Raw genomic sequence first — 26701 nt, 5'->3', positions numbered from 1 at the left:
GAACTATCGCTTTAATACTACTGTTTTCATTTGGAGTGGACTGCTTATTGTAGTCTGCTTTTTGGTTTATTGGTGAGTGTTTCTACTGTTTTCTCTTTTTAAAATTGTGCGATTTGCTTGATTTATGAAATGTCCTGTTTAATGCCTTAAGGCCCTTTCACACCGGATGCGTAACGAAAAAGCGAATAGTTCGTGTGCGAATAGTTCGCGTCAAAACCCATCACATGAGCCGCGTAAACACGGTCTCTATCTCTATCTTTGACGATTAGCTTTCTATCCCAAATGTAGTTTAGCCTGCTAGCCTACACAGTACAGGACTATACAACAACTAAAACTATCACACAACATACTCACAGTCGTGATAACCGAGTTGGTTGGCAATGCTACCCCACACAATCATTGTCCTTGTAGTATGCGTTTGGCTGAAGCCTTTTCTGTCGCGGCAAAAGGAAAAAAAAAATCGACATCGAAACGAAAAAAATAAAAGTCGTTTTTTCGCCGCAGCACATTCGCGTTCGGTGTGAAAGCACTCATTACACAAACAGCTGATCAAAAAATAAAACCATCGCGCGAATTATTCGTGCGTCAAAATCGCGTCCAGTGTGAAAGGGCCTTTACTGTATGTATTCATTTGCTTTTATCTGGCACAATGTATAAAGGCAATAAACACTTAAATCTTATTCCTGGATTCTCTTTGTATGTTTGTTTAAAATGGGGTCATGAACATTTTCATGAATGGTTCTACAAAGAATCTTATAAAGTGACATGAAGAACTGTTAAAGGCTCTTTTAAAAACTTATGAAGCGGGTTCTTGCATTACCAAAAAAGGCTCTTTATGTCACATAAACAAGGTTATTCAAGAAACCTTTCAGTGAAAGGTTCTTTTCACTGTGAAAACACCTCCTTTTTTGTCACTTTTATTTTTAAGAGTGTACAGTGTCAAGATAAGAACAAGATAAAAAAAGCAGAGCCGAGATGAGATGAGATGAGAAAAGGAAAAAGTAAAAAAAAAAATCACAAGATATAATCGTAATAACCTCGTCTGATTCTGAAATGTTGCCATAGCATGTAGCTACTACACATTCAACAGTTCAACCAGCTCACCATAACTTGTTTTCAACATTTTATTAATCATATGCATTGTGAATTGATAAGTCAGCCACAAAACCTCTTACAATACAACTTTACTTTAGAAGGATGTCCTGTTACTTTATCCACTACAGTAAAAGACCTGGGTGTTATATTAGACCGCAACTTGTCTTTCAAAAATCATATTTCATATATTACAAGAATAGCCTTTTTCCACCTTAGAAACATTGCTAAGCTACGTAACATGCTATCTGTTTCTGATGCAGAAAAGTTAGTTCATGCATTCATGACCTCGAGACTAGATTACTGTAATGCTTTATTAGCTGGTTGTCCTGCATCCTCAATAAACAAGCTACAGTTAGTCCAAAATGCAGCTGCTAGAGTTCATACTAGGTCAAAGAAATATGATCACATAACACCTATTCTATCATCTCTACATTGGTTACCTATAAAGTTCCGTATCAATTACAAAGTATTACTAATGACCTATAAAGCCCTAAATGGTTTAGCTCCTGGGTATTTAACGGAACTTCTATCGCCCTACAATCCATCGCGCTCTTTAAGATCACTAAATTCGAGGCTTCTGTTCATTCCTAGGATATCTAAGTCCACTAAAGGAGGGAGGGCTTTTTCACATTTAGCTCCTAAACTGTGGAATGGCCTTCCTGATATTGTTCGAGGCTCAGACTCGCTGTCCCAGTTTAAAACTAGATTAAAGACGCATTTCTTTAGCCAAGCATTCACATAATACTTACCTTTTATACTACAGTTGAATCAGATTGAATGCATTATTGTTATGAACAGCAGCTATGCTAATTTTTTTCCCATCTGCTTTTCTGTTGTTATCTCGGGACGCTAGTCCCGAGGTAAATACAGATTGTCAGCTCAAGTTTGTATCCAGCCTCCCATGGAAACTACAGATGCCCCAACACCTGTGCAGAGACGACTTGAAGCATGTGAAGAGACGACTCGACGCCTGATAAGAGACGACTCGACGCTGGCGATATGTTTATGCCCTAAATTAATGCATGTTTAACTAACTGTATTTTTCTATGTACATTTCTATGTATTTTTCTATATACGTTTATGCCCTAAATTAATGCATGTTTAACTAACTATTTTTCTATGTACATTTCTGAAATGCACTTTCTGTAAAGCTGCTTTGAAACAATATGTATTGTGAAAAGCGCTATACAAATAAATTTGAATTGAATTGAATTAAAGTCATGATCTCAAGAGACGTAGCCAAAAACTGACTTTTTTCAAATTTGGGCTGATGAATTGGAAATAATTTTGTCCAGGATAAAGAATAAACATTATAATATTCAACATTAGAGAGTTCCAACATCTTTATCCAAGCTGAACTATAAGGTGACGCTCTTCAGATTCATCCACAGTGGAAGAAGTACTCGGCCTCTGACTGATCACCTGAAGGAAAAGGAAGATGTTCATGATTCGTACAACAATGGAAACCTGTACATGGATTAAATCTGAATAAACAATGTGCATCACTTGATCAAAGCATTCAACACTGGCATATTAAATCTTACTTGTTTGGTAGTAATCGTACACTTTAATCACAGCTGGCTTGAGATTCTTCACTTGAAGAACCTGTTTCGTTTGTATCTGGTAATTCACTGGAATATTTTGTGTGATCTACAGGAGGAAACAAACTCATCAGTCCTGGACATTAAGGATAAAACGTTTATGAATCGACCAAAGACATAAAATCATATGAATGTTGCTGTTTTCTCACCTTCTTCAAATATACAATGACACGATCATCTTTAGAATCGACCCGTTCCACAAGTTTTCTGTACTTCCCGGAAGAAGTTTTAAGCTGTGGGGAAAAAGTGCTGGTTAATTTCTAAAAAGGGAAACTCTAGAAATGTGTAAAATTTTGTGATGAATCACTCAAACGCACCATTGATGTATCAGCTGTGAATCCAGATAAGAGTTTAATATCCACAATGACCATGTTAGTCCTTTCCTGTAGACCATCATATCTGGAAAACAGCAAATGAAAAGGTTCTTAAATGCCTTATATAAATGTACAAATAAGAGAGAACAAAAGCCAGTATAATTACCAAGACACATGCAGAGTTTAAATCACTCAAATCACTCATAATGTGTCAATAATAAAAATGATGTATCTCAAGTCAGTGTGTAGTGTTTTAACTACTGAGATACGCCGTTTCAGTTTATATTGCTTTTGTGTTTATTAAGATGTTAAAAAATATTCAGAAAACATTTATTTGTTAGTTAATCTTAAGTCATAATCATGTTCTAGTCTTTTGACTTGAAGTCCTCCTGTGGTGAAAATCAAGCTTTTAATGTTGTTAATATGTGTATATGGTGTTTTTAATATGCTTTTGTGTAAATTCACAACTCAACATCATTTCTGAGTATTTTCTCCTTAAAACTGCAGTGAACCAAAGACAGTCTCAAAAACACGGTTTGAAATCGCTGGTGTTTCTGACGTCACAAACTACCTTGCAACCAATCAGATCAACGTGTGATCGTCAACGAGTGGATCTCTGAGCTGTGAGTGAGTGGAGGCGGGGCTCATTCATAGAACCGCGTATACTAAATGAGGGTGTGTAGAGTTGCATTCATAAAGAATTTAAAGATGAGTTTTAAGGGATACAATTATTGACTACAGGGGGACTTTAAATACAAATTATCTTACTTGACAATGAAGTTCAAAATGAAATTTTGTCTCAATGTTTTGCAATCTCCCTCAATCTTAGCATCAATGCTAAATGTTTTAGCTTCAGTTGGAGTGGGAATGTTGTAGAACTGAGACATCTGAGAGAGTCAACACAAACAAAAACACATTCATAAATCATCTTACAGAAGAATAACCAAAATGGCAAGAGAGAAAGTGAGTGTGAGTAAATGAAGCTGAACGCACTACAGACCTGCACAGACACACAGGTTGAGCCCTTCACTTCAATGCTGTATGTGGCTGGAAGTTTCTGCAGCTGCTTCTCCTGGTACAGTAACTTGTTGTCCTGATTGACATTAAAGTGGAGAGTGTCTCCTGCTGACCGTACCGTCACTGTGCTGGAGCCGTCAGAGCTGAACACTTTGATGGCGTACAAAGACAGAGCCTGAAGAGCCACCACTGTGTCCTGGGAAATAAAGGTGTTCAGTAATGCCACTTTTACTCATTCACACCAGCAATAATGTGTTTGATTGAAGAGGTTTGAGTAACCTGTGTGGAGGAGAATCCTCCATAAGCATTCTGCTGCTTCACAAGCCAGCTAACAATCCTGTTAGCATAGCCCAGATCAGCTGTAGTGACTGAATCTGCCGTGAGAACAGCAAGCAGCACATATGAGCTGATCTCCACTGCCAGAGAATCAGAGTCATCAGCAGAGCCAGACTGAGACCAGTGGAGAGAAGAGCCTTAAGGACAAAAGACACACGCGTGACTCAAGGAGCATGATTAAAACAAAAAAATAAATTAACACTTTAGAAAACTGTTCCATCATTAATGAAACTTAGCTCACTTTTGGTGAGCTAATAAAATATTAAAACTCAGTCGAATCAATATTTTGTGTACGGTTATTTAATTATGCCATCCAGTCTCGTGGACTCGCTCTCTCTTGTTTCATTCAAACGCAGATGCTGCCAATTTGCGACAGTTTATTTGTACACTGTTGGATTATTAGACAACAAACAAGTACGATTTTAAAACAAAATCTCAAATCAAAATCTCTTATCCCCATAATTATTTATGTGGTGAAATGCTGTGTAATAAGTAGTATGACTGTATACCGTATCTCTTAAATGTCCGTCTAGTTTGAACTTGTCGTGCTAGCAATAGCTCTCACTGCGGAACCTTTGCGTTTAAAGAGCTAGTTAAATATTTCGAATTAGATCAATATTTCGTGTCTAATTATTTACTTATGTAGCAAGTAGTCGTGTAATAAGCGGCATAATGCACATTCAGCCGGTTGTTATCTCAGAATAAACCCCTTCTGGCTCACGCAAGACCCTCCTGATCACCCTGTCGGGTTTATTCTGAGAGAACAACCAGCTGGATGTACATTATCCCATACTTAACTAACAAGAAACTCTGATTAATGAATTAGTAAGAAATAGTTGAATGTTGTAGTTCACTATTAGCTAATCAGTAACTACTACTTTTTCATAACTCACAGAGGACTACAAAGAACTACTGTATACAGGCTCATAATTAATGTTAATAATCCATAATGTATAATATAAGGTTATGGTAATCCACTAGTAATGACTCAAGTGTTACTACATCTTTCTAAAGGAACTACTAATAATTTGGATCAGTATTCTAAAGTGAAGATCATGGGAACACGCTAGTAATGACTAGAATGTAGTTGCAAGAATGTTAACCCTCTACTGCACGGTGTTGCCATATGGCAACATACCCTTTCTTTGGACATTTCTTGAAATTTGAAAATAAACATGAGCTCTGATTGATCTTAAATTCATGGTAGAACCTGGTTGTAACCAATGATATGCTTTGATGACATCACATGACACTACACACCCTTGCACTGACATTCTTTTCACACACTTTTGATGACTCCAGTTACTGAAAAAGTGCTCGTGAATATGTGAAGATTTTCCTCAATTTGTCATATTTCTTCAGAATTTAAAATTACATCAAGCATCTGGGGAAAGTTCTAATCTTTTTTCAATCATTGTCACATTGTTTTGATACTACTATTACCTTTTTATTCAATAAAATAGGTATGTTGCCATATGGCAACATTGTGCGGTAATGGAACAATATTTTGCCCATGCTAATGCAGAGTAGCTTTGTATGAATGACAATGTATGGATGCACTGATATAGTTGGATGGTTGTATTCTACTCATATATTTATATACAGTATATTTGTATATATTTATAAAGTAAAGTAAAAGTAAAGTATAAAAGTAAAATATATATATACGCTTATTTTGTTTAGAAAATGAAGCCGTCAGTGTTCTATGGCAAGGCTGAGAGGAGGGCTGAAATGTACAGGGTACAAGTGGTTATACCATCTCATGAAAGTGAAATGTTATTGAAATAATCGTTTCACATTGTTGAACAGTTCTTATGAGTTTGTGTCAGATGTTTTGTAAATGTTGTTGAAATAATTGTTTCACATTGAGTAGTTTCACTTGAACAGTTCTTATGAGTTTGCGTCAGATGTTTTGTAAATGTTGTTGAAATAATACTTTGAAAATTAGTTTCATATTTTGTACACAAAGCTCTTGAAAACATTTTAAATAATAAAAACAATTTCATTTCTATAAGATAGGTCAGTAATCATCTATGAATTTCGTGTCATTTTGGGAGAAAACACATCAGGCTGTTCCATTGTCGCACAATGTTGCCATATGGCAACGCACCCAAAAGTACCCCCCGAAAAATAAAAAAAAATAAAAAAAATATAAATATGTTAATTTGAGTCTATTTTATATATAAAAAAACACTGTAATATTTTTTTCCATGATTGCATAATAATGCGTGCAGTAGAGGGTTAATAGTGTGTAACTCATTTGTTCCTGTGTAGTTATTCATTAATGATGGAACAGTTTTCAACAGTGTTACTAAAAACAATAGTACAGTCATAAAAAACAACAGAAAGTCATCAGAAACAAACCTCTTACCATCTGAAATAGCAACATCTTCCAGTTTCTTGAAAAGGCGCTGTCGAGTGTCCGTGTCTCTAGCCAGACTGAAAGTGTAGGCGAGCAGGGCCGTGGTGTAAGTGTTTTTGACATCCTCAATGACGGACCTCAAGCATGACAAACCTTTACTGACGACAGGATCCTGTGACAAAAAAAACAAACACAGAGGAATAGACGCTGTGAGTGTCATTTTTCGATGAGTTTTTACACTGTAAAAGGTGTTCAGTTCACATAATTTTTTTTAGCAAACCCGTTGCCTTAAAATTATTAAGTAAATAAACTCAATTCTTAACTGAAAAAATTAAGTTATGTGAACTTGACAATTCCACATTATTTAATTTTTTTCGATTAAGCATAAGCTTAATACCTACTTAATTTTGAGGCAACAGGTTTCCTCAATTTTTTTAAGTTAAAGTTGATTTACTCACCCTCAAGTTATCCTAGGTGCTTATGACGAATACAATCGGAGTTATATTAATAAACACCCTGACGCTTCTGAGCTTTATAATGGCAGTGGATTGCATCATTGCATCCATCAGTTTGAAGTTCAAAGAAGCTCGTCTATTCATCATAAAAGTGCTCCACAGAAGGTCTTTATTAACCCCCCAGAGCAGTGTGGAGTTCGTTTATGATGGATGGATGCACTTTTTTGAGCTTCAAACTGATAGTTGCAATCTGGCAAACTGCCAATATAAAGCTCGGAAGCGTCAGGGTGTTTATTAATATAACTCAGATTGTATTTGTCTGAAAGAAGAAAGTCATATACACCTAGGATACCTTGAGGGTGTGTAAATCATGGGGTAATTTTCAATTTTCATTTTCATTTCACTTTTTACAGTGTACCATGTTTCCTACAGATGAACTTACTGTGACTGGAGTTTCCAGTTCAAGCAATGATGCAGTAATGTAGGCAGTCATGGTCACATCATCATTCACCCCACCCTAGAATTTATTAGAAATAAAGGATAAATAAAGCAACACACTCAAACCACTGAAGGAAAGTTCATCTAGACCCACGGTTGTCAAACTGGGGTACGCGTACCCCCAGGGGTACGTGGACTGATTTCAGGGGGTACGCGAAATAGGGCTGTGCCGGTAATCTCGACAACCGCACCACCGCGATTGTAAAGCGCCACCGCCGTAGCTGAGTAGTAGCTACCGGCGGTGGTTTGCCAAAAATATGAATGCTGTTTTACATTAATATTATGACACACAAAGCTTTGTTTACAAAAGAAAAAATAGGTTAGCAATTAAATGTTATATCGCAGCCATGGAAAAGTTTGAATTCATGACGAATGAGAGAGTTGTGCGTGAGCCCATAAACTTAAGCTTTTTTTCGGTTTGCGATCTGGTCACCCGATTATTAGTGAATTTAAAAATATTCCATTAGTTATTCCTTATAGAAAGCTTGAATTCTCTACTTTTAAACAAAACAATTCGAAACGAAAATAAACCGACTAGCATATGCATGTAATCCGTATGAAGTGTGCATTTCTCTCTATAGGCGCGTTCACTGCGAAGATAACGAGTCAGCATCGTCAACTTCATCTTTGCAGCCCGACACTGACACAAAAAAATAAACACTTTATTAATAAAATATTCAAATGTCTCATTCCTATATTTGACACATTCATAATCATTACTTTTGCCGCCTCTTTGTGACAGCTGTTATGTGCGTTATTGGCAGCGTTACATGAACTCGTCACCACCGCATCAGCACCAGAACATGGAGATTTTATTTTAGAGAATGATCGCACAACATACATTAGAACATTAGATATTCTATAATTAAATCAACTAATCGAATATTCAAAAATCGTGACTCATCCCTGCATGGAATCTCTTGTTTCTTTTCCCATATCTTCACTCGCGTCTCACCCATTTCCAAATGGGATTATAAACGTTTCTTCCTTTGTTCGCTTTTAGGTCAATTATTTTCGTATTCTTTACTGTGTTAAAGTAGAAAAACACTGTAGGACAGATAGCCTACATTTTTACTTGTACGTCAAATTCTTTTTAACACATGTTTGTGCTTGTTATTAGACATAATTGGTAAGGCGCGTCAAGTTCATTTGTAAAGCGCGTTTCACACGCGCGGGTGATTTTAGTTTGGCTTTCTCTGGCAGCGCGCACACATAGCCTAAATGCCTTGCCCTAGAATTCGCTCTTCATACCTTTTACAAGTAGAAAACATGAAGATATCAGAAAATAGATCGATGGTTTCTTTCCTGCTCGTGTTCCACATCCCCCTCAAAGAGCAGAGCGGTAGGCTGTATCACGCGTCTTTGTGTGGGAAATTTAAGTAGTTTTTTATTTATTTATTTATTTTTTTAAATAGATTCAACTTTATTATATTATGTAAGTTACCAGTATTTACTGATATTTATTTCAATGCTTTACAGGCTTTAGTGTGTTGTTTCTTTGTTTTTTAATTTATTTCAAAACAACGTCCCCCGACCACTGCAACACCGCCGGTATTTGGGTCCATTACTACCGCGGTGGTAAAAAACTGCCACCGTCACAGCCCTATATCATATGTTGACTTTTGATAAGATTTGTATCATATGTTTATGATTCTATTCACTATTCTCGACAAAATTGATAAAAATAAATATAATAATAAAAATAAAAAACTTGTTGTTAACAATTGGTGGTGTTGGGGGTACTCCGGAAGATCTATAATGTCTCAGGGGGTACATGCCTGTTAAAAGTTTGGGAACCACTGATCTAGACAAACTGTGATGTTGGCTTGAGAAAGTCTGAATAAAGACATAGATAGAGAGATAGATAGAAGATGACAGACCTTCATTCTGTTGTTGAACAGTGTTCCCTGTTGGATAAAACAGCCGTCTGAACCCTGTCTGCGTATTAACCAATTCTTTGCACTCTGAATAATTTTTGGATCAATAAATATGTATTTCTGTGCTTTGCCAAAGGACCTCAGCACAAAAGCAGTCAACCTGATGGTGTAGAAGATATAATTAAAAAAAAAGTCATCAGGTGTTTCAATGAATTCCATCCATCATAAATCTCGAAACAAGTCATTTGAACTGAGACACATTTTTAAATGTGTTTATTGGGTTTATTTTTGTAGATTACCTTGATATCATTTCTGTTAAACAAAAGTAATAGTTAAAATATATTTACCATGTATTCCCTTTACCATAACCAAATGCGCTGTATGATCCATCCAAATGCTTGTAGTTCATTTGTCTCTGGTATCCTGTTTAGTGTGAAAATGGTTAACACTTCAACAGTTTGTTTGGGTGACTCAATGTGACATTTAGGTGTGTTGAATAATGTATAATTTGGTATCAAACCATCTCAGTATTTTCTTGACATGATTTTGTCTCTCACCGCTCTGCAGGAAGCCTGTGGCTCTCTCTCGGATGGCCGAGGTGAGCTGCTCCGTGTTCTCCAGATACTCCAGAATGTAAATATTGGGAGAAAGAACAGCCATGTTTTGCTCACCACAGCCGTACGGCATCCGTAATAATCCATGAAGGTTCCTCAGTGCACGACCCAATATGTCGCCTGTAAACCATACACAAATGACACTCACTACATTTTATAAGTCTAAAGCCAATCTCCTCATTTCTGCTCATGTTTGTAAATGTTACCAATGACTGAAACAGAGGATCTGGCTGATCCCTCTATCACATCTTTAGGAAGAGTCAGAGACACTTCCTCTGAGAGACTGTCACCTATGAACCAGACAGACAGAAACACATCAGTGATCAGCAGAGTAACGCTATAAACATTTTAATACCACCTGTGAAGTCCCAATAATAATAATTTAATCACAAACCGAAATTATTGTGATTCAAGCACTTTGGAAAAGGGGAGAAAATGGCCACAATTTCAAAATTTGGCACAGCTGAACAACTAAACTACAGTTGTCATGAAAGGCTGACAAATTTCAACTTTCTCAATTAAAATGTCTGATACATACGAGTATATTTTGGCTCCCTCTATTGGTCCTCAAATTTGGTGTGTCCTCAAAATGTCCTCTATGCAATGTGTACTTATTTTCATGAAGTTGGAGTTTGTGTTTAGAAGACAAAGAGGGTTGCAGCATTATCAGCGCTTGTACACCAAAACATATGAAATATCTGCAGACTAACCCTTTGGACACAGTAACCAGCTGCGAGTCTCTGTCTTTTCAGTTCCTTCCGCCTGCAGCAGAAATCAATCACATCAACACATCATACATAAGCAGCATTAAGATCATGAGTAAATGATGACGTGTGCTGACCTGTACGAGCAGACTTCGTGTGACCGTGTCAATGCGTCCTCTCTCCGGGACGCTCACAATCTCATTGTCACACACAGTCTGGGACGCCTCTGCCTCTGCACTGACTGTAATATTCAAGACTCCTACAACACAAGACATGCGTGAATATACAACTGAGAAACAGTCGCGTTTCCATTACCCTTCAAATTGAGCAAATTAAAATTTACAAATTAAGTTTCCCATTGTAAACATTTCCATTTCGGAAAAAACATTTTTATGCTCGCATGAGGTGGTTTTTCAGGCAATTCAAAAAATGAATTTTTCGCAAACTAATGGAAACAGTTTTTTCACATTTACAGGTGACCTGAACTTATTCTTCACACGATCATTCACAGTTCCTCTGTAGCCACGTTTCCATTATGATTTGTGCAAAACTTTTGTCAAAAAACTTTTGTGAAATTGATGCCGTTTAGATTAACCGATGTTATGCGACTAAAACATAATTATTTCATCTTGCGAGAAGCCAAAATTATGGTGACGGATGTTGGTAGGTTTACGTATATCGCAGCCACCGCACTAGCCATTATTTTTAATCGAAGGAGACGTAGGCGTGTTATCCAAGCTTTAATGGCAAGGAAAGCCCCTTATACTTAGGAGCGAAATATTTAGCAATATATTCCTTTTTCGAACAGCCTGAAAAACCCCCTCATGCGAGCATAAAAACATTGTATTTTCAATGGAAGTTTTTGCGAAATTGACGTCTTTCCAATGGGTGTTTCCAATTTGAAGGGTAATGGAAACGCAGTGAAATTGCATGTTTAACATTTACATTAACATCTTCCCTTGCCAATAATGCTTGGATAACACGTCTATGTCTCCTTCGATTAAAAACAATGGCTAGTGCGGTGGCTGCGATAAGTGTAAAACTACCAACATCCGTTGCAATGATTTTTGGAATGACTTATCATTAGAGGGAAAAATAACGTTTTAGTCGCATAACATCGATTAACGGAAACGCCATCGTTTTGCAATAGTTTTTAATCGACATTTCCAAAATACATTGCAAAAGTTTTGTGCAAATCTGTAATGAAAAGGCGGCTACTGATTCAGACTGGAAAACTCACCAAGAACAGAGGGAGTGAGGATCCATTTAAAGGTTTTTCTTCCATTAGCACATAGACAGGATGAATACTGATCATCAGAGGAGGCTTTGAGAGTGTAGTCTGAGGAAGGAGCTGGAGTCACTTTAACCTGTCAATCAAACACACATGATTAGTGGCATATTTGATATGATTTGATTAGACTGCATCTGAAATCTCACCATGATGCACTTGGACAGAAAGTTGAAGACAGTGGCCTTCAGCTCAAAGATCTCCCCGCGGATGATGGAGTAAGGCAGAGAGAGCTCTAGGAAGAAGGGCTGGAAAACTGTCAGCTGAGCAGGAGGAGCCAGACCCAGACCTTCAGAGGACAGGCAGAAGGCCTCCGTCTCCCAAGAGGTGATGGTGTCAGGAACCGTGACAGGAACCTGAGCTGATCCAGAGTCCCTGTGGAGGAATTACAACAATAGGCATATTTGATTGTGACTCAGCAATTTTTCCTGTAATAAATGACAATATTCAGCACACAGATGATGAAAAAACTGGATTAAGAATCTGCAAAGCAAGCAAGATATTTTCTGTCCTGTGGGCGAGAGGGGAGAATTAATTGATGTATTAAAGATAAATATGATGTTAAATGTACTGATTATGCTTTAAATACCCCACTTCAGCAAGTTCCCAGATCCAAGTTTCTGGAAAGACAGTTCGAATCGTCACTGCTGGAGAACCAGGTGTTTCAAACTCTTCTCTAAAACGTGGGGGAGGCTCTGGCACAAAAGTTTCAATAACTGGAAAAAAAGTGATATTTTGTAGTTTTAAGTGATATGTATGTGAAGAGTACGTCAACATGATCTATTCTATATCCAGTCATAAGTAAATAGAAAATGTAAGGTAGATCATTATTTTAATACACATATTTTCACATATTTTAAACGTTTCAGTTTATTTAGTTTAATTTTAGTTTTAGTATTTTAGGGCTGCAAAAGTGAATGTGTTAATTTTATCTTACAAAAGTTATATAATTTTTTTTAGATGAGTTTATCTTACCAATATTATCACTGATTCAAAGTTCACTAACCCTTAGTGTGCAGTTTTTTTTAACTGCACACTAAGTTACAGGTTACCCTGGACTTCATTTTCCATGTTCCATGGCTTTAATTATTTCCACACCTGTAGTCAATCACAGAGACTATCAAACACTGATGCACAAGCTCACAGATTGCTGAGTGTTGTTAGCCTATACTGCTCTGGACTCTTGCTCGCCTTGGATTACCTCTCTCGTCTTGCCCTTTGGATATTGTTTGCTTGATGCCTGGGCTTTAGTATGATTAGCTGTTTTATCCTCTTGCCTTGTCCACTGGATTACGGTCTTCGTTTGTTTACCCTCGCCTGTCCCTGGAATGCTCATTGTCTTGTCCATTTCATACCTGTTTGCATTTGTTTGGGCCCCTGCCTGTTCTAAACACATCTCTTGTAAATAAAAGGCTTTGCATATGGATCTGCACGCCTCTTGTCTCCGTTCTACTGTAACAACATCTCTATAATTGTGGAATTGTGTGAGTTTCACAATTTCACAAATTGAATATATTTGATTTTTTTAAATATATTTCATAACAAGCACCAACATATTAAAACATTACAGTTTGGATTGTAATAACAGTACATGTACCTACCCATCGTACACAGAGGGAGTTCCACAAACAAATTTGTTGCCATCTTCAATCCCACTTTCTGCCAAATGGCAATGATGAACCACAATAAAAGTCATGAAAATACAAATTACTTTTAAATGTCAGTATAATCATAAAGCCTTTTTATGCATTTACTTACACATGTGCAGTATATACTCTCCTAATCATTATCTACTGCACTGCCACACATATAATCCAACTGTTACCTTTAAGGATTCATAAGTGAATGCGAATATCCAAACACGCGTATACGGACACTCGTCATCTTCAACAGTCTCAGGGTAATTTGACCACGATTGCACTGGCAGCAGGTTGAAGATCTGTGACGGGATCATGTTCACACACTATCAGTATGATTTCTAAATAATACATGTATTTCCAACAAAAATGTATTTCCAATTTGGTGAGAAAGAATGAAGATTAATGCTAAATTTCCTGAGATTAAAATGTCAGCTGATGGATCATAGCAGCAATAAGTAAAGTCTGTTATCATTAGATTCACACTGTAGATTCCCACTATGAAGAGACACATTTAATCAACACTGAATCTTAAAGCATCTAGACCTTGTCAACATCCAGACGTTCTCCTGACTTCAGGATCAGGACGCTCTGATCTACAGCACTGAGGCCACACAGTGAACCAGGCTGAGCTGAGAGCTGGAGAGTGTTTTTCTCACCGGGAACTGCTTTAGCAGGAGAAAACTGCAGAGATACCTGTGACATACAGGGAATAGGATTTATTTTAGAAATGAGTCAGTAATACAGTTTAAAGAGGCTCATTTCTAAAGCTACAATGCACACCTTGTTTTTGAAACACTTTTCAATGTTGAAATCTTTGCTACTGGCCACAACCTTTTCACTGGGGAGAACACAGTACGCCAGAATCTGCATTACAGGAGACAGATCTGCACTAATAGACAGTTTGAACGACATCGAGCCGCTTGCTCCATCAGAAATCTTCACTTCAACCTTCTCATATCCATGATAAACAATCACTCCTCTGGACAAGACCTGAAACAGACGGATGACACTCTGATAACAAACTGACTAGTGCAGCCAAATAATACTGTTAAACAAAAACATCTCTCTGATAATGTACATACTGCACATGTTCTCACCATATAGACGATGTCAGTTTTTAAGTTTTTAATTGTCTCTCCAACAAAATAATACTTGATGGTGACAGTAAACTCAGAGTCACACTTTAATGGTTGTTCAGTATTCTCTATAATCAGTTCACTTTGTGATGGGGTGCGTGGAGAGGCAGGTTGGAAGAGCTTGACTGTTTTTTTATCAGCAACGATGTGAAGCGTGTCGTCGTGTCCAAAATCACGGACCTCTTGATAGACACTTGCCTGGATTACAAAAAATCTGAAATAACTCCTGTAACTAAACTCTTCAGGCAATACAAAAGAAAACTAAGTGAACACAATCTCTCTTACTATTAGATCAATATCACTTTTAGAAAGACTGGCTGTATTAAGAGAGAAGTTGGCCAGTCCATCGCTGTCTGTAGTGAGATTTAGGAGCAGTTTTGTGGACCAAGTGTCTCCATACTCCATCCAACTCCACATGGGCTCCATAAGATAAACATTTTTGTTTTGAATTGGTGCACCTTTGAAATTTGAGAGTTTTATCTGTTGAAAATAAGATTTTGAAGGAATCAATTAAGGATTAATTCCATACATATCAATGGTGTTAAACTGAGACAAACGGATTTTAGACTTACTTTTCCTTCAATAACTGATCCGTGTTCATATGTTTTGGGCAGGTCAGTAAATGTGACTTTACCAATTTCATAAGTGAGAGATACAGATTTAGATTTTGTCATGGTGATCTCTGTAAATAGTCAAAACACCTACATAAATATTTATTCAAATAAAAGTAAAAGGTCAAAAATGTGAAATTCAAGACGTGTATGTAACAGAGATCTGACCAAATTGAACAGCTCACCTGTTCCTTCTTCTGTAACCATTGCCTCAACACGAAGAAAATTCTGCATCAGATGCTGTGGATACCTGTGGAACCTACGATCTTCTACCAGTGTGATGACGTCAAAAAAGACTGATGCATCTAAGGTATGGATGGCACAGCCTGTCTTTTTTATCTAATTATAATGAATGAACACAAACATAACTATTAACTGAAGAGTGGTTTAATGAGATAAATTGAGGAAAGATAATGTACTGCGTTTCAACTCACATACCTCAATGGTTTCCTCTAAACACCCTGAAATGTTGGGCTTTAATTTACGGCACACTTTCACCCGTGATTTACCAGGTACAGGCTGTCCATAAGTGTATCTGTGAAAAAGGTACAAGCAACTGATCTACAGCCCAGGGTTGAGTTAAGAATAGGGTTGGGCGGTATTACGGTAATATCGGATACCGCGGGATCTTAAAATAACACCGGTATCAGTTTCAATACCGTCATTACCGGCACTTATATAGCCTATAATATATATAATTTATTTATTGCCTAAAAATGCTTGTGTGGTTGCAGTTTGGTAATATTTATGGTTCCAGCCAAATGAGAAGGGAGAGGCGGTAAATACTGACGAGGCAATTTGTAAATTGTGCCATAAAAAGGTGACCGCGAGAGATGTAAACACCTCTAACCTAATGTCGCATCTCCGAAACTACCACCCACTCACTACTGCCAGGATGCATTTTGTTCTCGAGTTCATTAAATAAGCGCATTAAGTTTCGTATTTGTTAAAATATTATAATGTTATTTTTTCCATCTTTGTTGATTATGAAAAGTGAACAGCACAAATAAGATAGGATGCATCGGGAGTCAGACGATTTGACCACTTCAATAAATTTCGTTTTGTAAAAGGCCTCTTTAAAACGAATTTCGTTTTGTATAAATTGTATCTTAATTTTAATAAATTTTTCATCAACCAAATTGCCTGGATTTAATATAATCATGACATGATGGGCGCTGGCATGCCACGGTCACTTGCATTGAAATCTCATAAATTAACCGAAACTCAGAGATGGCGATTTCTACTCTCTGATTAATCCATGATGTGCATTTTTCTCTATAGCGTTCACAGAGATGCCGATCGTCAATTTCTTTAAACGAAACAATTCAAAACGAAAAGAAAAAGGCCACTCTGATTATTTAATCCATGATGTGCATTTCTCTCTAGGCGCGTTCATACAGAGATGCGATCATCAATTTCAGAAACGAAACCATACAAAACGAAAAGAAAAGAAATAGACTAGCCTACTCTCTGTAATCCATGATGTGCATTTCTCTCTATCGTTCACTATGGAGATGGCGATCGTCAATTTCTTTAAACGAAACAATTCAAAACGAAAATAAATCTGATTGATCAATGATGTGCATTTCTCTCTATAGGCGCGTTCACTACAGAGATGGCGATCGTCAACTTCCATCTTTGCAGAAAAGTTTTATAAAATAAAAATCAATGGACACGCGTCACCGGATTACAAAGGCACTTCTTGCTTGTTGCACGCACACAGATATTATGTTGAATAATGGTGGGCTCGGGCTCATAATAACAATGCCGTCGGCCGGACTCAGACACAACGTGCACGGCTTGATTTTATTTTTTTTTATTTTTTTTGATCTGGCATTCAGTTTCTGAACGGTGTAGGCACAAGCCAACAGTTTGGTGACGCCATCTGAGCCCATTATGTCATAATTTTTAATTAGTCACGGTAATACCGTATACCCCGGTAAAATAGGGAGGAGGTTTGACGGTATCAAAATTCCAATACCGCCCAAGCCTAGTTAAGAAACTAATATATTAGGATGGGGGGTTAAAGTATGAAAATGACCCAAGAGTTAAAAAAATAATAATACAATTAACAATTAACTGAAAGTGTGAATGGAAGAGCACGTTGCTTTTTTAATGCAGGAAATAAAAAGAAACCACTCACTTTCCGCAAACCTCAATTATCAGTTCCTCTTCTTCAACACTTACTTTATTTGGGCTTTTTACAGTAACTTCAAACTTAGGCAAAACTAGAAGTCAGAAGGCAGAAAGTTATTAGTACTCAATTTATATATTAAAAATTAAAATACAAACATATTATTGAAACTCTTCCCATGCAAATTGTCTGTTCCCTTTCAAGAGAACTCGTGCTGCGTCATAAGTTACGACACTATGGGAACACCTCTGCGTGATTGTGTCTTGAAGCACGTGTGAAATCAGTCCAATGGTGTAGCAGAACGTCATAGGCGGGAGACATCATGACCTGGAAGGTATAAAGCACCCCTGAACCAAACAATGTCAGCTTCTGTTTCTTCAGCAAGCGGTCTGTGTTACTCTATCTGTCAAATTTGGGGTTGTGTGCCTACATATTAATATATATCTCTTCTCTCAGGATCAGGAATCACGCTCTGCAGTTTCTTCCGCCCCGAGTGAGGGCCCGGTGCTTCAGTTATCTTCCTCTGAGGAGGTTGGTGTACTGAGAGTCGATGCAGGAGAGTCTGAAGATTCGCCACTTCACTCTCCTGGGTACAAAGAGCTAGTGAAGGTTATCACTCGTGCTGTGTCAAAATAAAATATCAATTGGCCAGCAGGACATTTTTTGGGGGGGGGGGGGGGGGGATTATTACTTGTTTATTTAGCTACTCATTTATTTAATTATTTAATAGATTTTATCACGGGGAATGACACGTCCAAAATTTAAATCTTTGTCCATCATTTTTCGAACAATTATTGATAAAGAAAATTTTCGCACAATATTGGAAATATTTACATTATTTACATTTTAAACCATGAAGGTGAGTCAGTGGATATCACACAAGCAATGTGCATACTTTGCTCTACAGTTATGGTGGTGAAGAAGTCTCAAACCCCAGTCAATTAATTACTATAGAAAGTGAAAGCAAAAACATCTGACACTGCATTAACGGTTCATATTCTTTCAGAGACGATGAGAGCTGAATCTACTTCAACATGCTGATAAAGGTATATAGGCCTTGGCTAACTGTCTTCATTTATTTTCTTAATATTTCTCTTGTGGCCCATAAGTAGTGAAAAAGTAGTAAAAAAGTAGCAGCATCATCTATCGACACAACCTGGCAACCTTTTCGCGTGATCTTTCCCCTGATTCAGCATCATCCCTCAAGGCTCCGACCTAGAACTGCAGAATTCAGTTTTGTTCTCGTTCTCCTCGCTTTCACAGGGTTTTGCCCACTATGGTGGGTCCAGAGAAGTCTCTGGTTATGGAACAAGATGTGAGAACTTTCTTGGGGAATGGGGCCATAGAACGTGTTCCCCACAAGAATCCGGATTTTAAAGCCGGTATTTCATTGTTCCAAAAAAGAACGTCCGATTTATTTGCACCATGTAAATCGTGCGGCCAAAAGCTAAAGTTCAAAATGTTAACTTTAAAGCAAATCATGACTCCAATCAGGTCAGAGGACTGGTTTGTCATGATAGACCTCAAAAATGCATACTTCCACATATCCATCCTTCAAAACCACAGGAAGCTCCTCAGGTTTGCGTTAGGGGGCAAAGTGTTCCAGTACAGGCTTTCTTGCACTTGCATTTTCAAGAAAGGCGTGGATGTTGCACTGGCTCCTCTGCGACTCCAGGGCATTCGCGTGTTGAATTACATCGACGATTAGTTGATACTAGCAGGTGTTAAGGCAGAACGCAGAAGAAGAGTGTTCTTTCTCCAGTACAGAGAACCACCTTTTTGGAGGATTCTGTGATGATGCAGGCACGTTTCTCTCCTGCACACATAATCCTCTCAGCATTAAAAGAGCTGAAGCTAGGCCAGTCACGCACTGTCAAACAGTTTCAAAGATTGTCGGCAGCAGCAGCCAACATCATACATTTTGGCCTGTTGTACATCAGACCCCTGCAGTGGTGGCTCAAGACCAGGGGATTTTCCCCGAGAGTCAATCCATTCCACATGATCAAGGTTACAAGAAAATGTCTTTGTTCCTTGACGATGTGGAGGAAACCCTGGTTCTTGTCCAAATGCCCAGTGTTATGACTTCTCATCACGTGATACTTATGACAGATGCTTCTCTCACGTGTTGGGGAGCGGTCCTGGAGGACCATTCATCTCAGGGTCTGTGGAGGTGCGTTTTCTGATCTACGGGGGACATGTTCTTGTCCATTTAGACAACACATCAGGGGTCGCTTAGGTTGAGACAAGGGCTGAGGCCTGAGGAATGGAGACTTTACCCCGAGGTGGTGGGTCTTCTATGGAGGAGGAAGAGAAGTATAAGAGGACATATTAGTGTCATCCAGCCCCACTAGTGCTGAATACCATTATGCCTGTATGCATTTCCCCCGATCGCTCTGCTTTCGGGAGTTATGGAGAGAGGTTGCCGGGAGGGTGCCCATCTACTGTTGGTGGCTCCTCTTTGGCCAACTCACATCTGGTTTTTGGACTTGATATCCCTCCTCTATGGCTCCCTTGAGGAGATTCTGATCAGGAGGGACCTTCAGTGTCAGGCTGGGGCTAAATATTTAACCCCCATCCAGAGGTATGAAAGTTGTGGGTTTGAGTCATAGAGTCATTGACCAACTCATAGAGGCTGGTTTCACAACGGAGGTTTAGACCCAGTTAACTGCCCGGTTGGGACAGTGCTAGAGTTTCCGCAAGAGCGTTTCTCTACAGGATTATCCCCTTCTACACTTAAGGTTTATTTGGCCCTGTTTACCACACTCCTTTGAGTGGTGTATCCTTGAAAAGAGACCCATTAGTATCTCGTTTCCTCCCTGGAACATTGAGGATTAGACCTGCAGGCCTTCTGTCCTCCGCCCAGACAAGGAGAAATTAAATGTGCTTTGCTTGGTTAGGGCGCTTGATGCTTACGTCCACAGAGCTGCCATGTGGCGTAAATCTGATCAACTCTTTGAATGCTTTGGGTCGCCCAGAAAGGCGTACCCAGCATCTAAGCAGAGAATGAGTAAGTGAGTTGTCGAGGTTATCTCTCTTGCTTATGAATTGGCCGGTCAGCCTTCTCCCTTGGCTGTCCGGGCCCATTCTACTAGGAGTGTGGCGGCTTCTAAAGCCTTGCTTTCTGGGGCCTCTCTTCATGACGTTTGTGCTGCAGCGGGCTGGTCCTCTACGCACACATTCGTCAGGTTCTTTGACCTTGACCTGGGCAACACCCCTGGCTTCCAGGTGCTTCAGTCTTAGTTGCGCTCCAGATATTATTCACACTAGACAAGCACTGGTCAGTATGGCATAGTAGTTAATGTTCCCATAGTATTGTAACTTACAACGCAAAGCCAGTTACAGTCTCAGTTACAACGGTTACCTCGGTTCCCTGAAGAGGGAACGAGATGTTTCATTGCTCCGCCATAACTTATTTCACTTCACTTACTTACTTCATGACTTACTTCAGCCTATCAGAAGCTGACATTGTTTGGTTCAGGGGTGCTTTAATACCTTCCTGGTTGTGACGTCACCCCCCATGACATTCCGCCACACCATTGGACTGATTTTACACGTGCTTCAAGACACAATCACGCAGACGTTCCAATAGTGTCGTAACTTATGACACAGCATATCGTTCCCTCTTCAGGGAACCAAGGTTACCGTCTTAAGTCGTTTTTATGACTTACCATATTGTTTCACTTCAAAATCATGTGAGATCATCCTGTCACCAATAAAAGCCTTCAGTTTGTACATGCCTTTACGGGCCTCTGGGTTTAATTCATAAGAACGCTGCAAAATCCACCTTGTTGAAGAAACATTTGTCCATTGGCCAATCCGGTTACCTTTACGGTCCTGTTTAATAGCAAAGACACAGTGCAGATATTTTGTGACAGTCAGCTACACATATCCTGACTAACAATGAAGAAATATATAATTACCCTACTGAAAATACAATAATTGCAAATATAACTGAATTTCTAGTTTTAATCAGATTTAAAAGGTGTGTTTGTTATGACTGCATAGAAGGTTTTGTGTTCTTACCTCAAGAACCACTGTACTATACTGTGAAAGAGCAAATAGTAATTAAAGATCAAAAGACAAAAATGTGTTCATTTATTAAACGTGTATTCACCAATGCAAGAGAAAATAAAGATGCCAGATAAACACATCAGACCTGCTGATCAAGGGGTGCAAAGTTTGTATCCATGGTAACAACTCTGAAGTTCACTGTAAAATAGAAATGTGTATTAAAAAACTTCACTTTTGATGTCTTCAGCTCTTATGTAAGGGACAATAGAGCTCCGGAGGCTGACGTCATGCAATCTAAACTCCGCCATTTTGGCAGTCAACCAGGAGAGCGCCAGAGCGGCTTTTGCGTTATCGATAGCGGTCGGGCAGAATAATAATTCAAAACAATTACTATTTCAAAGCATTTAAAAGCATTGGGAAAAAATTGGGATTAAAGGATTAAGATTTCATACTGAGTCTACTGTTCTCACAGTGATATTGCTATCCTTGCTACCAACAAACAAGGACAGCTAGCGTCGACAACAACACAGTTGACTTGCCTTTCCAATGACGACAGAGCAGGTTTAAGCTGGTATACTCCAAAATTGAATATTGATAACAAAGTTTGATTGCATCCATTTGTACCCTCCAGGCTTTTGTAGGCCTTTAAAGAGTCTCCGGAATAGGACGAGGGAAAGTTAATGAAGTAACGTTAGTTATAACGTTATATCAGGATACTGCAGTTCAGGAAAGCTAACGTTATAAGTTACTTCCTTTATTAATACACATGAAAAGCACCCGGGGGCATTACAGGGATCTGTTACGTTTAATCTATTAAGTTTTGCTATGTACAGGTCTATATCTTTTTAATTAAAGTGCGCAGTGAACTCTGTTGCCTTAAAACTCATGCTGCCGTCATCCGTTCACTCTCGTCTCGTACGGCCTCTTTACTGCCAAAATGGCGGTGTAAACAGAATAGGTCACGTGACGTCCGGAGCTCTATTGCTTACAGTCATATTTCTCTCCTGTAAATTGGCTGACAACTGTATTCTGCTGCTGGGTGAATGTGTCTTTTGAGCCAAACTCAACTAGCTGTCACAGCTGCCTGTTTTAGCCATAATAATGTTACAAAAATGTCTGACAATTTGCTCCAGCTGACCAGTTAGAATCAAGTAGGCCTATCCCAGACAGCTATGAGGTTTATTACATGTAACGATTTATATCAGGGGTGTCAAACTCCTGGAGGGCTTCAGAGTTTAGTCCAAACCCTGTTGATTTCAAATAACCCTGAAGGACCTGATCAGGTACATTGAATAATTAGGGTTAAAGCTAAACTCTGCAGGGCTGTGGGCTCTCCAAGAACACCCTAATCTATTATATTCATAGATTTCATATAAAATAAAGTCACACAGATACTGATATCAATATCGATATCATATTTGTAATTACAGTATTTAGGCTGAACATGTTTGAAAGTGAGGGGATTGCTCAAATGCACACTAGATGACCATTCTCGTGTTTCAAAGCTGTTAGAATTCAAAGCTACTCATCCTTAATATCTGCTTTTCATATCTTTTCCTCTGCTCCTCTTTTTGTTTGTAAATCCATTGAACTGTTTAATTCATACTCTTTTACCATCTGCTGGTTTGTGCAACATTTTTAATCTTTGACCTGTGCTTGTTGCAGGGGCGTCACTAGGCCCTTTTTAGGGGGGCTTCAGCCCCCCTAAACTTCTGCCCAGCCCCCCTAAAAAATATTTGATTAATACATTTTGGATCGCTTCAGTCCCCTTTTAAAAAAACTCATTTGAAACGGCGGCAAGCTGCGTCAAGTTTCGGCTCCTCCCCTTATCTGAGTCTGCTTGGATTTAGCACATTTTTCAATCTGCAGGCGCGCCGAGCAGAGCGAACATCAGAGAGTACAAGGTGTGTCGTGAGTGCATTTATTGATAGATTGCTATGATATTACATCTGCGTCGGTGCAGTTTTTTTGTCATAAATGCATTGCAGTTTGCATAATGTAATGTTACTAGAGCATTGGGAGCAACACAGGACGGTTCGGTTTCTCATCTGAGCGCGAATTTTAGCAGCACGACTGACGCTTCAGTTTACGGTCAAGTGCGAGTTAAGAATAAAGTAGCTAAACTAAACATTTTATATTTGACAGTTTTTTAGGTCATAAATGTTAAACGAATGACAAAAATAATTAGAAAACTAATAAACTTGTCTAATTTCGCCATTTTGAGCTGAAAATAGGCCTATATAACGTGTAATTATGTCATTGTGAGGGGACAAGAAACATTAACAAAGCCGTTTTCATAGGCACAAGATTAATAATGCATGTGTACATGTTGATAATTAATATAATACAATTTGTAGCCTTCAGTAAATTAAAAAAGTTAAGCTTTAGGAGGGGAAGACACAGGGCAAGATCAGGAGACTGAGAGAAAAATACAGAGATGGAGATGAGGAGAGAGCAGGTTTTAAATCTATTTCTTATCCTTTTTTGGCCTTCAAACGTCTTGAAATGCACATATCAGACAAATAAAAATGTTTAACCCCATAACAACTTCAAATTTATGACCTCATTGATTATAAAGCCCTGTCTACGGCCATATATTAGGCCTAGATCAATGAATGTGTACATACTGTGAATGAATTTAATAAACTTAGTTACCTAGCTTTCCTGGTAGCTTTGTCTGAGAAAATGATTCATAAATCAATCTATCAGTTGACCCTATGTTTACTTTCTTCACTGACAGACAAAAATGAAAAGCCTATATCAGTCAAAGCTCAGCTTTAGGAGGGGAAAAGACAGAGCAAGATAAAAACAAAGAGAAAAAGAGTGTGATGATGATGAAGTGTGGAAAATAAACAGCTGCCCGCACATGGTTTTAAAGCTATTGTTATCCAATTTTGTTGGCCTTCAAAACATCTTAAAATGCAAAAATTTTCAAATTTTCAAAATTTTCTCAGGGGTGCCCCCGAACCCCCCTAAATACCTCACATTCGGGACCTTAGTGATTATAAAACCCTGCCATATGCATGTTACTGGATGAATGAATGAAACTAGTTAATAATGAGCATTAGACCATAAACTTTTTTTTTTTTTTTTTTTAAATCATACCCTCATTGGGGGCTGAGCCCCCCTAAAATGAAAATCCTAGAATCGCCCCTGGCTTGTTGCCTGATCATAGTGTGCTTTACTTATATGTGCTACATCAGCTGTGATCAGGGTTTAGATGTCAGTGACACCAGCATTATCTACTGAGCTTTAGCCTTTGAGACATTCACAGCTCACCTGTCTGTCCTGGAGTATAGATGGGTTTATCAGTCTGGATAAAAGTCAGAGGATGGTAAGGCTTGAACATGACTTTTTTCTCTTCAGTTATCCTGAAAGTCTCTCCCTGAAGTTCAACCTTCATTTTCTGCACTGATTCTGCCTTGACCAGAGGAGCCTGATGAGAAATAATTTCCTGTATTCACAACCTGCCACAAAAACTAGATGCATTATGATGAAACATATTTGATAATATTCATTATGTGCATGTTTTGATGGCAGACCTTGAAGTTAAAGCAGCGATGAAACTCTTCCTCAGCTTTCTCCTGCAGCAGTAATGTGCTCTGGACACCATGAACCAGACGAATGTTCATGACAAGGCTTTCATTGGGCTTGAGAAGACTTGCACACAGTTTGGCCTCAGATCCCGACTTAATCACTGCAGGAAACGTCACCATGAAATATCTGTCAAGAGAAAATGATCATACAATATTGCCTGAGTGGTTAGATGTAATAAGAAAAATAAAACATAAACTGGGAGGGAAAATAATACAGTTAATTTACTATTGATCAATTATATGAAAAGTGTGAATTTGTATGTTTATTCAGAGCAATATTGCTCTTAAAAATACACTGTCAGTAATTATGAAGAATCGTGTGCCTTAAGTTGTCTTTCAAACGGTAAACCTCTACTGTGCAACACAGATCGGTTAAATAAATACAGGAGAAATCATCAAGACTTACAAAATGACTATTGGTATATTAATAATTTATCCTCAGCAAAAACTGTTAAAAACTTACGGCCCTGATGTTTGTCCATTGACACAGATCAGGAGGAAAGAGAGCAGAAGGAGCCCTTTCCAACAGCAGCCAATATTCAGAGTCATGATGACGAGTAGTGATGTGACATTTGAAGCGAGGCGTCGGAGCGTGTGTCGAGAAAAAGTGGGCGTGCCAGATGAAGCCGCGATTCGAGGCTTGTGTTGTTAACGTGAAAAAATGAAAATCACGTGACTAATGACAAACGAGGCCTCGGTTTGTGTGGATACGTCATCGGTTCGGTCTGAGTGTCGCTTCCGGATAAAATGCGGTTCGAACTCGCGCCACCTTGTGGGTGTTGTCAGGAGTAGTAGAAGCAGTTGAGTAGTGTCAGAGAGTCAGAGAGTTAGAAAACTATCACTGTCAGTGTCAGTGTCGTTATTGTGTCATATGTGAGGGCTGTATATTATTACATTATCAGGTTAGAATAGTTATAGTATATTATTATTATAGTAGGCCTCGCTATATTATAGTCTATATCATATCTCGTTATATTAATTAGATAAGATTATTTGGATTGCTCTGGATTTTTGCATCTGGACTGGACTGCTTTTTGATTTGGATTGCCCTTTTGGAATTGTTTGCTTTTTGTGACTCTTCCTTTTTCCTGGTAATGGAGCCAGCAAGAAAGAGGGAATCCTCCCCTGTCTGGGCTCAACAGAAGCATCAGTATCCTCATTTGTACCACTGCCATTTTTACGTTCCCCTGCATCCTCTGTTCCTTGTGAAAGGATCTTTTCCAAGGCTAGAGAGATTTTGTCCAAGAAGAGGAATTGTCTAAACCCCAACACACTTGAAATAATTCTGTTTCTCAATAAAAAATCTATTGTAATCCTTCCTCCCGGACTATTCTGTTGCAGTTTACTTTAATCTGTTATCTATAATCTGCTAAATTAATAAATGTACTTTATTACACTCCCTCTATAAGCAC

The 26701-nt window shown here is 38.5% G+C and overlaps 1 protein-coding gene across 1 annotated transcript; it reads right to left on the bottom strand.

Moving 5' to 3' along the window:
- Positions 1-1110: 1110 nt before the first annotated feature.
- On the bottom strand, positions 1111-25989 carry LOC311090805 (alpha-2-macroglobulin-like). The gene is made up of 34 exons (XM_084126342.1): positions 25753-25989; positions 25236-25416; positions 24973-25129; positions 21839-21891; positions 21706-21726; positions 21351-21516; positions 17692-17776; positions 15987-16083; positions 15734-15887; positions 15510-15619; positions 15223-15417; positions 14899-15135; positions 14582-14791; positions 14345-14494; positions 13987-14100; positions 13763-13820; positions 12751-12877; positions 12311-12536; positions 12114-12240; positions 11011-11132; positions 10880-10931; positions 10376-10459; positions 10113-10289; positions 9903-9978; positions 9559-9715; positions 7623-7697; positions 6735-6897; positions 4307-4500; positions 4011-4223; positions 3779-3897; positions 3014-3095; positions 2846-2929; positions 2640-2745; positions 1111-2517 (listed from the first exon to the last, which is right to left on the bottom strand). The coding sequence occupies exons 1-34, from the start codon at positions 25836-25838 to the stop codon at positions 2477-2479; spliced, it is 4299 nt and encodes a 1432-aa protein (XP_083982468.1). The 5' UTR covers positions 25839-25989; the 3' UTR covers positions 1111-2476.
- Positions 25990-26701: the final 712 nt, after the last annotated feature.

This window comes from Abramis brama (assembly GCF_963993115.1).
Source record: "Abramis brama genome assembly, chromosome: 10".
Lineage (NCBI taxonomy): Eukaryota > Metazoa > Chordata > Actinopteri > Cypriniformes > Leuciscidae > Abramis > Abramis brama.
This window is presented reverse-complemented; position numbering and strand designations above follow the sequence as displayed.

Coding starts and splice junctions, on each gene's coding strand:
- LOC311090805 (XM_084126342.1), bottom strand. CDS start 25,838: ATGACTCTGAATATTGGCTGCTGTTGGAAAGGGCTCCTTCTGCTCTCT. Junction 15,418..15,509: donor GATCAGTTATTGAAGGAAAA/GTAAGTCTAAAA, acceptor TATTTTCAACAG/ATAAAACTCTCAAATTTCAA. Junction 12,537..12,750: donor TGGGAACTTGCTGAAGTGGG/GTATTTAAAGCA, acceptor ATTCCTCCACAG/GGACTCTGGATCAGCTCAGG.